Source organism: Elgaria multicarinata, chromosome 20, assembly GCF_023053635.1.
Source record: "Elgaria multicarinata webbii isolate HBS135686 ecotype San Diego chromosome 20, rElgMul1.1.pri, whole genome shotgun sequence".
Classification (NCBI taxonomy): Eukaryota; Metazoa; Chordata; class Lepidosauria; order Squamata; family Anguidae; genus Elgaria; species Elgaria multicarinata.
The window spans coordinates 7,264,429-7,278,396 of NC_086190.1; the positions used below are offsets into that span (position 1 = coordinate 7,264,429).

General features: G+C 45.8%; 1 protein-coding gene across 9 annotated transcripts in view; it reads right to left on the reverse strand.

The window, feature by feature from the left end:
• The window catches only part of VPS13D (vacuolar protein sorting 13 homolog D), a 168,732-nt gene that overhangs the window by 29,761 nt on the left and 125,003 nt on the right, over window positions 1-13,968 (reverse strand). For all 9 annotated transcript variants that reach the window (XM_063145240.1, XM_063145235.1, XM_063145241.1 and 6 more), the window contains 2 exons: window positions 2,946-3,078; window positions 2,489-2,684 (listed from right to left, as the gene is read on the reverse strand). In XM_063145240.1, coding sequence (XP_063001310.1) covers window positions 2,489-2,684; window positions 2,946-3,078 — 329 coding nt within the window. The remainder of the gene's footprint in view (window positions 1-2,488; window positions 2,685-2,945; window positions 3,079-13,968) is intronic.

Genomic DNA, 13,968 nt, shown 5'->3' on the forward strand with positions numbered 1-13,968 from the left:
GAGCCTTAACAGAAAGTGTAAAAAACACAGATTAAGTTGCTCCAGATGAGGCAAAGCATAAAAACACTGCAGATTTGTTAAGCAAATGAGACTTTGGCTTATGACCCTGCTGATGGTACAAGCCTGAGTTTGCACCTTTAGAACAAATACGAGCAATGGGGGTGGGGGGTGGGGAGTCATCCCTTTGAGGTGGATGAAGGGCAAGGATCACGATGATGTGGAGTGGATCCTTCTGCGAAATAGGAGGGAAATAGCACATTTCTGCCAACGTTTCAGACTCTACTATGGCCAATGAGAAAATGGGATAAAGCTTATGGGTTTCTCTCTAGTTGTGTTTGATCTTACACAGTTTTTGACTGCAATTATATTCACATTTTCTGGGCTGTATGTTTGCTGGTGTTTGTTAATTTTATTGATTTTTGCTTTTTCATTATTGTATTAGGGTTTTTAATATGTAAGCTGCCTTGAGAGTGTCAAATTCTTAAAGTCACCCTGGAAATATTTTAAAACAATAGTAAAATAAACAGAGAACAGACGTGATAAGGAATAAGGAAATTTCAAGCAGTCATGGCCTGGCCTAGAGAGAAAGGGCGGGGACCGCGCACCAAGGGAACAGTTTTCCCAAGCCCAGAGACACAACAGCAAACAAACATTCTGCAAGCAAGTGACAATATATAACCACAGGGTATATAATTTCTTTGGGACTTCAAACACTTGCCACGCAATTCTAAACACCCCCTGCACCTTTGAAGGCTACAAAATTGCTTTTGAAATAAAGCTGGGATTCTGTGGATACTTACTTCTGCACCAGGTTCCAGGCCCTGTGCTTCTAGAACAGCCTTCCTCAACTTGGTAGATGCCAGATGTTTTGAATTACAACTCCCAGCACTTCTGACCATTTAGTCATGCTGGCCGGCGCTGATGAGGACCTTCTCTTCCGCTGCTCCCAGACTGTGGGACGGCCTGCCGGAGGAGACTCATCAACTTGACAGTCTATTAGCATTCAAGAAAGCTATCAAGACTGATCTCTTCCGGCAGGCCTATCCAGGGGAATTTTAGGATGTTTTTAGAATGTTTTTAGGATGTTTTAACAATGTATATTATGTTCTTAATTCAGTTTTATGTATTTTATATTTACTGTTGTTCCCCGCCTCAATCAAAATGGAGAGGCGGGTAAGAAATTATTGTTGTTGTTGTTGTTGTTGTTGTTGTTGTTGTTATTATTATTATTATTATCCCTTGCCCTGCCCCCTCACAAAAACACCCCATTCCATTTGCATTAGCAGGAATTCATAAGGTCAGCTGGACCATTTTATTTCTATGTGTTTTAGCCTGCAGAGCCCAACACAAGATGATGCAACCCGAAGCCGAAAACATTGTATTTGGAACAAGGTCTGATTAGTTCGGTTTCAAACCACTCATAGCAGAGTAATGAAACAAATACATTAGTAGGAGTTTCACAGACACAGAAACACTCCCCTCCCTGCAACAAGGATCATGACAGTAAGAGTGAGGGAAGAAGCAGCAGCCAGGCCCCTCTCCACCGTGCCTGGGTCCAGCTCCAGCTGAGAGCCCCCTCCCTCCTGCTACCAACTGTCTCTGCAGAGGCCACCAGTGAGGGAGGAAGCAGCAGCCAGGCACCTCTCCACCGTGCCTGGGTCCAGCTCCAGCTGAGAGCCCCCTCCCTCCTGCTGTCAACTGTCTCTGCAGAGGCCACCAGTGAGGGAGGAAGCAGCAGCCAGGCACTTCTCCACCATGCCTGGGTCCAGCTCCAGCTGAGAGCCCCCTCCCTCCTGCTGTCACCTGTAACTGCTGAACTTTCCAATTAAGATTGTAGTGCCTGAATTTGCTTTCCTTTTCCCCCTCCTCCTCCTCCCTCCCAATCCCCTTTCCTTTTGTGTCATGTCTTTTAGATTGTAAGCCTGTGGGCAGGGACTGTCAAGAAATACTTTTGTAAGCCGCCGTGAGAGCCTTTTTTGGCTGAATGGCGGCATAAAAATCCATAAATAAATAAATAAATAAATAACTCTGTTCAGATGACATGCTAAGCCATGGTAGTCAAGCATTTTCAGCAAACATTATGGCTTAGCATGTGAACCATGATTTAGCGTGTCCTGTGAACGATTCCTAGCTGTGGTGGCTACAAAACCACTGTTTAAACACGCTCAAAAACCATTCGCTGCAAAAGGGTTAGCGGCCTAACCATGGCTTAGCATGTTGTCCGAACAAGTCCATTTTGTTCTCCTCTGTACCCCTATATTATGAAGCTCTAATTGCAATCTTTTTATGCCTTATCTCGCTGCCACTCCTTGCATGTCCTGGGCCCATCAAATCTCTGTGTGCTAGATGTTATATTTCCACATGAGTCATTTCAATTTATATTTATACTAAACTGCAATTGCAAAATGCTTTGGTTAAACCACGTAGGAAACACTTTTCGTGTGACAGTCCTCACAAATTTAAAAACCAACCAAAACGTGTATCTAACCTGGGGGCAGTAGGTGCAGTTGTCTCTCTCATTGCTTGGGCTGTTTCAGAGGCAAAATCCAGGGCGCCAGCCACCGGTTTGGTTACAGTTCCAACGAGTCCTTTCCCAAGGCCGGATATGAAGCCACTGACTCCCCCTTCAGTTTTCACACCTTCTATGGTTGAGGTTATTACACTTGTTAATCCACCGATGATACCTGGCAAAGAAAATGAGAATGTGGCTTAAGAAATGATCATGCTAACTCTTTCCAAGGGGCATATTTGAACTGAGAAAATGCAAGGCCATTGAAAAATTAAACGCGTCCAGAGGGCACCAATGCCGATTTAATAAAATGAAATCTGAACAACCCCTTAAACGTCTGGCTATAGACAAGTTAAAACAATTGCTCTTCCCAAAGCCTTTCCATAGAGGAATCTCTTGATAAACCCATCATGCGGCCTTTTTATTGACATGTTACCATGAGTAAGTCCGTGGATGCCAGCCACGAGATGTTCACCACTTGTTGCCGCATGGTACCGGATGAACTCCCGTTCCGTTTGATGCCGATTATCCATTGTCTTTCCCAAACCGTCGGATAAAGTCCCAGCAACCTGTTGTAAGACAAGAAGCGATCTACTGCTTGTATTAAAGCATTCTCTCACATGAAGCTTAATTATAAGTGTATGCTTGACAATGGAATTACATACTAACTCATGAAGACCCCTTCATTACTGCAGGCTGCATTTCTAATGCAAACTGTTAATTTGGTCTAGGAAGGTCAATGGAGCAATTTCTGTTGCCATGCCCCATATATAATTTGCTGCAGGGGTTGTTCTTGGGATGCACAAGAGTTGTAGCTTGAAGTGGCACAGCCCACGTTTACCGCCCTCAGTGAGAACTAGGCCACGCTTGCAATATTACAGAAAACAATTCCTCTGGCATGTGTTAATAGAAGCATAAGCCCTCCTGAGACAAAACGTATCTGGTGTTATAGTTAGCTGTTGCCTACCCTCTGCCGCCAGATAACCTTTCTGGTATCACAGCCTCTTGCTCTTTGCTCAGCAAATATGGAGAACTCTTAGGCATACTTGCAAAACAGCCGGCCCGATCGACTACCAGCAGAGTTTGGGGACAAGTCTCCCAAACGGCTAAGTATTCACACAAGGAGGTCGTCTTTGTTTAGGGTGGCACAAATACTTGGCAAGGGTGGAAGAACAGGAATAAGGGTTTCTCTTCAGGCCAGCTAGGGACTGGACGTGCCCAACCCTGCTTAATTTCCAGGGAGTTTCTTCCTTCGACCCCATTCAGGGAAAGGCCAGCAGGGTGTTTACTGCTGCAAAGCACTCTGAATATGTTCCAGCAGTAGCTTCTCCCTGCCTCCCTTTCCTGCTGTGGCTGAAATGCTCTCTGACAGGAGGAGAGGTACTGTATGTGTCTTCACCTCGCCAGGGATAATTATCGCATTGTTCCTGTTAGTCAGTGGATGCCAACCTGAGTTGCCAGAGCTTCAAGAGATAGCACTACCCCAGCGCTACCTTCATACGCATCACAGTATTTAGTTATGGTAGTTATAATACATTAGGAAACAACTAATTAATTCTTATGTGTGATGCCGGAGTGATTTGTTTCCCTGTGAGTCAATGGCAGAAAAAAGCACCTCCAATTCTGCTTTAGATCATATATTTCATTAACAAACGAAGTTACATTGAGACTGCTGTATTATTACTATTTTTTTTTAAAAAAATTGGGTATTATTTATTTGTTGCATTTGAAACTTGATCACCCCTTCACAGAATGCATAAAGGGGGTTGGGTAGGAGATCCCATGTTCCACACAAGATGGAACGGCTGAGAGCTAGCTACTTGCTCAGAGCGAGTAAAGTGACTTTCATGGTATAGCACAGTTTTGAAACAGAAATTCTTATATCCCAATGCAACTTGAGATAGTTGGGCCTTTCCTTTTCTGATGGCCAGATTAAGGAAGGAATTTCATGGAGGTTTTTATTGGTTGCCTGCGGCTTCTAAGCAGGTTCAGACCTTTTTTTTTACCCTGGGCATGTCTACTCCAGGGGAGGGGGAGGATCTCATGATATGAGTCGCATGACGTCCCTGGCACTGCGCCCGTTGTGGTGGCCATTTTTTTTTTACAAGCCAAAAGAGCTGGAGGTAAGGGGGGGGGAAAGCCCCTCCTGCTCCTCTCCCCACCCCCAATGGGCATGGAGTGCCTGAAGAGCTCCGTGCCGCGTTCTTCATGTTTACTCGAGAGGAGCTGGGACAGGCGCCCACACCTCCCGCGGTCCCGGGACAATCCCAAGGCTGTGCAAAAAATTGGGCTAAAAGCCATCCCAGTTATCCCGGGGAAATGGAGGGATTTTCCCTCCCTGACCCCAGGATCCCCTGTGCGCATGTGGACACACAAGGATGATCCCTGGGCAATCCTTGGGATAAAGCATGGTGTAGACGTGCCCCGTCTCTCCCCAGTCCCTTCCTTAAAGTTATTTCTACCCGTTAGCATCCCAACACCTCCCCTCCTCTCTCACTGGTTCTGTTTTGGCTGCACAGTCGCTGACATTCCCCATCCGAGTCCGTTATTAGACGAAATTGAATGAATATTTATGCTGCAATCTGCGTTGAGCTTTCTTTACACGATAAAGAGAGACAGAAATTTCCACCAGCTCTTTTTCCTTAGACATGTGTGCAGTCCCACCTCATCTGCTTGATTAGGACTGGGAATCCCCCAGAACTTATTTCAGGAAGCATGCAAGAATAGCAAGCGATTCTCAGCAAAGCTGTTCTTTGTCGAGCTAACTTTGGAGAGGAGCCGCTCAGAACTAACACGCTGTGATGTCATGCAATGTATATGTTGACATAGCTATGCCTGGAGGCATGAGAGAGAGAAGTTGGCTAGCGAGTGACAAAAAAGTAAGGAAACGCAAAGTTAAAAATGGCAATCCAAGGTTCTCAACCCCCCACCCCACCCCGCCCACTGCTGTGCTCAGGAACCCCAAGCAGTTTGGCAAAGAATGATGAAGTGAACACAATGGCCAGGCAGAAGGGAACGAATTAAAAGATGCACGGCCAGGCCTTTTACCTTTGGATTTCCTCACTTTTGTTGTGGGATCACAAGGTCAGGTTAATGTTTAATACGTTTCTGTGCCACTTTTGAAGTCAAAGCCTCCCAGAACAACAGACCCCTTTCTCCTCCGTAAACACATTTTAAAAATTTATATCCTGCCTTGTCATTTTTCAGACATTTTTAATGAGGCCCTGGCAATCAACCCTCCACGCACAAGGGACACGGGACGTTGAAGTTCAATTTACACACATCAAAAATAATGCAACAGGATGGGAGGGAGGATCTGCAATATACTGTGGGGCGATATCTTTATTAGGACCAACCAAAATGTCACCTTTGAGTACTACAGACCTCTTCATCAAGCCCGATGTTAAGTGAACTTGAGAGAGGAGGGTTAGAAGAAACGGAGCTGCCGTGGTGCTTAAACCATGGAATCTGCACCAGTCGCAGTTTTAAGACGGGCTGGAGGAAGCAATGGCAGGCTTAGGTGAATTAGGCTCTCCTGAATACTATACTCTACAAGTTTCAGGTTACACCAAAGGATGCTGGGACAAAAACGAAACAAACACAACGGCTGATTCTCCATTTTTGAAAATATAAAATACAGCAGTCACCCAGACCTCTCTCCAGCCTTAAGCAAAACACACAGCTTCCTTGTTAGGAAGAGATAAGAGAAACACGTCATTCTTGATATTAGCAAAGTTGGAGATTAATTTTAGGTGGTGAACTAGGTAAAAATGTCAAAAGAAGCCGAATTGTTAGCATTACCTAGGGGTTAGAGGGGATGCACAAAGCAAAAACCCTGGTGCCCAACACTCAGAAAGCTACTCGTCACATAGTTCTCTCCCAAGGGGAGAACGTTTCAACATTGGGCTGCCCCCTCATCACAGAAAAGGCCAAGCTAATCCTTAAAAAGTAAATGTAACATTACATTAAACACATATTTAAAATGTAGATTAAATGCAACACAGCATCTTCCTGCTTGTGACCATATAGCAGCCAGCTGGATTTTATCCTTAGAGAGGGTGAGGTGGAACACTTATGGTGCTTAAAATTTGCTGCTCCTACTTGTCAGTAGGTATTGCTTTTACAGTATGTATTTAACCCTGAAGAAGGGCTTGAAAAGATACAGGCCGAAACACATCGGGCTCTTCAACCTACAAATAAAAAGTTCAGCATCCTGAGAATTTGCTTCTCCCCTTTTTTCCACCTGATTTGGGTGCTTTTCTCCCCGTTTTTGATTTGGGAAACCCAATCCCATAAGAGCAGCTCTGTCGGATCAGTCCAAACGCTGCATTCTGTTCCCGTAATGGCCAACCAGATGCCTCTAGGCTGGGGATGAAAGAACGAATGTTGTTTGAACTCACTAAGATTCTCCGAAAATCAGCCTGCTGGTGGTCTATTCTTGATTTACACTTGCAATCGCTGTTTGTTTTGAGCAACCGGGAAAATTGCTAAAATCAGACAGCTATTCAATGTGGAAGTTGTGCCAAAAAAAAAACCCACCACAATTTTATGCAAATTTGCCACAGCCTAAAATGCGTGGGATTTCAACTTTGCACATTTTAAGGAAGTTGTGCATTTTGAGAAAGTTGCGCTGTTTGAAGAATTTGAAAGATGCGCATATTCAGAAAACTGCTTTTTTCAAATACACATTTTGGGAAAGCAAATGCAAGTTTGGGAATTTGCAAACATTTCTAAAGAAAATAAGCACCCTCGTTTGCTTTCAGGCATTTGAGTGATTTGTGAACTGAACTGAAATTCTCACACAGCCCCACTCTAGGAAGACATGAGTGCAACAACGTTCTCCAGTTCATGTTTCTCAAAGGGATCTATGTAAGTATACAGTAGTGTAAGGCTTATTACCCAAGATCTACCAGACCGATTATGCTCATTTTAGTTTTCAACTGAAGCTTGAACAGTGTAGACGTGCAGAAAATTTTGCAAGTTCAAAAGAGTTAAAAGCTCGAGCTTTAATAACCAAACAGTACGTCAACAAGAATAGCCTCTCTGCCAGAAGCAAAAATGGCTTTTCTTGCTGTTGCTGAATTAACAAGTGAAGCCTGTGTGTGAGAGAGAAATATGGTGTCTCCCACTGGTCAGCTTCTCTCTCCTTCCCCCATCTCCCCCATCCTGCCATCGACCAGCCTTTCTGACAGATACAAAGATGGTGCCCACTGCTTATGGGTGCCCACTTATAGTGCCCACTCTATCCTCCTCTCAAGAACTCTAGATGCTGGGCTTGCACGGAAAAGATTTCCCTGTCCTGAAATTAACGAGGGAAAACTTTACTGTTATAAAAATAAATAAAATGCGGACGGAAGAAGAGGAGGTGGAAAGAGAATGGCAGTGAATTACGCAGCGGAACTGTTACCTTTCTCGGAGAGGCAGGGCCAGGCAAAGCTGGTAGTAGGCCCAGGCCAGATGGGAAATGTAGGCCCCATTTCAAACTGCTCATTAAGTATTTTTTAATCAGTTCTAAATACATATGAACTAGAACGATTTATTAAAAAAGGTAATGGCAAGCACTTTTATTCAAGATGTATATAAGGCATCACTTCTTCACATTCAGAAATGCTTTACGTGCTTTTCTTTGGGCAAATTCATCATCAACAACAGAAAAATCAAGCAATTTTGCCCAGGGGCTCAGAGTAGGCCCATGCCAACTGGCCCCACTGCCCCCCGCCTCTGCCCAGCGCTGCGGATAGGAGGAAACGCAGACTCCCAGAAGTGAGACAAGTCCTGGCAGTTCCCATGGAAACCCTCCAGATCCTCCTCTCCTATTCCCACCTAACTCCAAGTGAATGTGTGGGAATGTGGTGCACTAATGCACAGAACACCATCAACACCCCCTGCCTGCAAAAAAGAAATAAATGTTTTTTTCTGCGCCTCCAAAGAAAAGAGAACCCCCTTTGCCCCTTTTCTTTTAGGGTTGGGATCTTGGTTCCCCCGTTAGCACCTGATTGTGCTGCTTCCTCAATTACTACTACTACTCCAGCGAAGGTGCCACCTCCTCTTGGTTCTGCTCCAGCCAGAAAGCGCATGGAGCAGGCACAGAAGGCTGAACCCCTTCTTCTTCAGAGTTGGTAGCGCATCCCCTGTATCCTCTACTAGTATAGCGACTTAAAAAGTCCAACACTTCGCAGGATTCCAAACCAGTGGGATTTTCTTATCACCCAGGGTTACCCAGAATTGCAAATTGCAGTATGTTTGGCCCTCAGAATACCAGCATCCATGGTGACCTGGGCTTTACGCTAGCACTTACATAGGAAGCTACTGAGTCAGACCACTGCTCCATCTAAGTGCAGTATTGCTGACACTGACTGGCAGCAGCTTTCAAGGGTTTCAGGCAGGATTGTTTCCTTGCCGTACCTGGAGAAGCGGGGGATAGAACCTGGGACCTTCTGCCTGCAAAGCAAGTGCTTTACCACTGGGCTATGGGCCGTGGAGGTAATATTTATTTATTTATTTATTTATTACATTTTTATACCGCCCAATAGCTGAAGCTCTCTGGGCGGTTCACAAAAATTAAAACCATCATAAAACAACCAACAGGTTAAAAGCACAAATACAAAATGCAGTATAAAAAGCACAACCAGGATAAAACCACGCAGCAAAATTGATCTAAGGTTAAAATACAGAGTTAAAACAGTAAAATTTAAATTTAAGTTAAAATTAAGTGTTAAAATACTGAGTGAATAAAAAGGTCTTCAGCTGGCGACGAAAGGAGTACAGTGTAGGCGCCAGGCGGACCCCTCTGGGGAGCTCATTCCACAACCGGGGTGCCACAGCGGAGAAAGCCCTCCTCCTAGTAGCCCCCTGCCTCACTTCCTTTGGCAGGGGCTCGCGGAGAAGGACCCCTGTGGATGATCTTAAGGTCCAGGCAGGTACATGTGGGAGGAGGCGTTCCTTCAAATAACCTGGCCCCAAGCCGTTTAAGGCTTTGAATGTCAATACCAGCACTTTGAATCGGGCCCGGACCTGGACTGGCAGCCAATGAAGTTGTAAAAGGACTGGCGTGATGTGGTCTCGCCAGCCAGTATAACACATTGCAGTAATCCAAACGAGAGGTTATCATATATAGCCATCGTGACTATTAGTCTCTGATAGCCTTACCCTATATGAATTTCTCTATTCCCTTTTTAAAGTCATCCAAGCTGGAGGCGATCACTACATCCTGTAGTAGCGAATTCCACTCTTTAACTACGTGCTGTGTGAAGAAGTATTTTCCTTTACTTGTTTGGAATCTCCCTCCATCAAAAGGTTTGAAGCTCCAATAAATGCTCCTAATATGATTTTGCTCACATGCTCACACCCCAAACTCTGTTCCCAGACCAAAAAAAGGAGGAGAGTGAAACACCTGGAGACTGCCAGTTGAGTCACAGTCCACAGAACACATTGCATACAAATTTAAGGCCGCACACACACTGGCTGGACATCAGGCTGGACATCAGGCAAAACTTCCTGACTGTTAGAGCAGTGCGACGGTGGAATCAGCTACCTAGGGAGGTTGTGGGCTCTCCCACACTAGAGGCCTTCAAGAGGCAGCTGGACAAGCATCTGTCAGGGATGCTTTAGGGTGGATTCCTGCATTGAGCAGGGGGTTGGACTAGACGGCCTTGTAGGCCCCTTCCAACTCTGCTATTCTATGATTCTATGACATCAATGTATGTACAGTTTGCATTTTACCGCAAGGATATCAGAGTTGTCAGTTGCTGTCGAAATGCATGTAAAACTGGAATGTATTATTATTTTATTTATTATTATTTATTTATACAGCACCATCAATTTGTTTCTCATGGTGTTCAACACAGATTGTTTAAATAAAACCCGGACATTCGTAGTTGCTTCCTCGAAAAAGAAGCCTCGTAGCTTAAAATAGTGCAGGTCCTTCCACAAGACACGGAAAACAGAAGCCGCCTTGATTTCTAGGATATTTTTACCTTCCCACTTGGAAATTGGGGAAGGACGTCTGCCTCGTGATGGCGCCCAGCACTCTTCTTACTTGAAGCAGCCTTGGACTGGCAAACGGTGGGGCTTGCAGCGGCAGCCAGGAACGTACCTCCCCAAAGGGCGCACGCCACGCATGCCAAAAGACTCGGATTCAGGCAGCCCGTGGCCCTGAGCTGTGGACTTCTACAACGGTGACAGCAGCTATCCCTGCCGTTGAGCGTGGTGGCACTTTCTCTACCCCCACAAGCGGCCGCATCACCCAAGCACGGGCCCTGAAATTAGCTTCTGTCCCCTCATTAACTCAGCCCCATAAAGCATTCCGACAATAGCATGTTGCTGGATAATCCGTGAAGACCCCTAATGAGTTGTCTATACGGACGCCTGATCAGCCAAGAGGAGTTGGGGTGGGGTGGAGGGGAGAGAGGGAAGGAAGGAAGGAAGGAAGGCCCATTTCTTCTCCACCTCCAGATGCCTGATGTGGGAAGGAAGATGCCCCCAAGGAGCTCCTGCGAAGCTGCCCAGCAGGTGCCTAAGGGCAATAGTTTTGGGTTACAGGCCTGAATGAGTGATCCCTGCAGGAGCTGCCGGCTGTTTTCGCATACACAGAAGGCAGTCAAAAGTCCAGGGAATGAACTTGGAGTGACCCCAATTGGAGAGTCACCGGCGGGTTCGCCGAGAGGGCAAGCCACACTTTATTAAACAACTAACACTCTTGAGCAGATAACTTTTCCGAAAAGGGGAAGAGAGGCATGCCGTTCAACGCCCGCCCCCCCCAAATAATTGCTACAGGGTTTGCTGCAGGCAGCGAGAGAGCTGTCCGAAGCGAAGCCGCTTCTCATTAGGACTGGATGGGATGCGCCAAAGCCTCTTTCTCCCACCCACTCTGCCAGAAAAACCCCGCAACAGCATGCCTTTATCCTTTTAGCAGAGAAGGCCTGAAGAAGGCAGGGGATGTACCCTTCTACGCATTGCTTTCTTTTGATCCGGTTTTCTCAGCGTATGAGGAGGGTGCCTTAGGAGGGCGGGTTGGTGGTGGTCCCTAGTTCCTGCCACCCACCCCTCCACAAAGCCCAGAATGCCTCCTGAATGGGCAGGGAGGCAAAGCAGCGTTTTCCACGTACAACCTGAAAAAAAGCAGCACGTCCTTTCAGGGGAACTAGCGAGGCTGCCTGGCAAGGTTAGTAGCTACTGCCTGGACTCTTTCTCCCCCAGGAACATCCTACTGGATCCTACCTCTTCCTTCCAGACTGTTTCAGCCAGTCCTGTCTGGGATCTCCACAGGCTGCTGTAACAGCTCGACGGGACCCAGCACGTTTTTTTCAGACATTAGAAAGTAACGATACTCACACTGGGCTAGAGCCAACATCTTATTTACTAGATCCGGTTCCTGCTCAACGGAAATGGGGTAAGATGGCTGCAGGGGGAGGATAGGCCTATTCATGCTGGGAGGTCAAGCCTTCTACCAGCTTTGGATGGTTCAGTAATCTATGCTCCAGTTAGATTACTGCAAGGCACTCCGCAGGGGGCTGCCCTTGAAGACTGTGTGCAAAATGCGGCAGCCAGATTAATAACGGGGACCAGACAGTTTGAGCACATAAGACCAATTCTGACCCACTTGCAATGGCTGCCTGTATGCTTCTGAGCCCAAATCAAGGTGCTGATTTTAACTTACGAAGCCTTACACGGCGCGCGACCACAATACCTGATGGAACGTCTCTCCCGACCAGAACATATCCAGACCCTATGATCAACATCTGCACACACACATACCCGAGACTCGGAGGGTGGGAACAAAGGAGAGCGCCTTTTCAGTGATGGCCCCCTGACTATGGAATGAGCTCCCCACTCAGGCCCACCTGGTGCAGACACTATCATCTTTTAGGAGCAAGGTTAAGATGATCCTCCACTCCCAGGCATCTAACAACATATGATGGGGCACTGAAGCCAGCCATCTAAACGGGTCTGGCATTCTACTGAAACTGTTTTTAGTTCTCTAAATTGTTTTAAATTTTATATTTGTATATTTGTGCTGAATTTTATTATCTTATTATTATTATTATTTATTTATATAGCACCATCAATGTACATGGTGCTGTACAGATTACACAGTAAATAGCAAGACCCTGCCGCATAGGCTTACAATCTAATAAAGTTGTAGTAAACTATAAGGAGGGAAAGAGAATGCAAACAGGCACAGGGTAGGGTATGAACTGTTGTAAACCGCCCAGAGTGATTCAGCTATTGGGCGGTATAGAAATGACTTTATTTATATATTTTATTTTTAGAAGAGGTTTATCCTTCTGCCTTTTAGCCCACTTGAAACAATTTTTTTAAAAAACCCACGAAAAGCAAGTTTTTTGCTTAATAAAGAAAGCAGGAGATGAATTGCAGTGTTGAGTGGCAGCACCTGAACTAACAATCCCCCAACCCCACCCAGTCATGTGAAGTCTAGCCAGGAGGTAGCCTCGTTCATGCCCTCAGCTGGTACAGTGATGTTCCCTGCACTACCCCAATCCTTTGGTCAAGACTGAGCAGCAATCCTTTGGGGAAGGTGCATGTTGTATGCACTGGGTGATGAGCAGAGCCACAAACAGTGAACAACTACATAGCACTACGTCGAATGGTGTTGACATAAGAACGTAAGAAGAGCTATGCTGGATCAGACCAAGGGTCCATGTAGTCCAGCACTCTGTTCACATAGTGGCCAACGAGCCACTTGCAGAACAATCCCCACGGCTCCAGGTCATGGGCTCAGAAGGCTTTAAACTGAGTTGGCTTCCAGACAGGCTACACAGTTGACAGAGCCATGGATGGGGACAGTGTAAGACAAGCAGACTGTACTGCTGCTAAGATACAGAAGGTGCCTTTTCCCTGGGGTACCTGCCATATTGACGACAAATGGATAAGAAACAAAAAAGGGACACAATTCACAACCATTCACATTCCAAGATAAACTGGGGAGCCAAAATCAACCCCGCAGTGTAATTTTTACATCCAAATGACTTCTGCCCTTATGTCGAAGATTCCTGCATACATCAGAAGGCTTACAGATTAGCCCTACATTGGCTCACTATTCACATTTATAGTTAAGATGCCAACGCTTAGCCTGACTCAAATCTAACAGGGCATTGAGCCATAAATGCTTTTCCTAGGTGGCAGAGGTTTGAGTGTTCTCATAAACTTTACACACCAGACTATCAGCCATCCTACCTGCATGTAGAAATTTAGCATATAATGGGAAGAAAGAAAGGCTAAACTCTTCTCCCAGACACATGGGGCTGTTCAGACAACATGCTAAGCCATGATTAGGCCTCTAAACCTTTTGAAGCAAATGATTAGTGTGCATGTTTAAACCGTGGTTATGTAGCCACCATGGTTAAGAATAGTTCACACACCACCTTAAGCCACGGTTCCCGTGACACACTGAGCTATAATGTTTAGCTCAAAATGCTGAACCACTGTGGCTTAGCGGA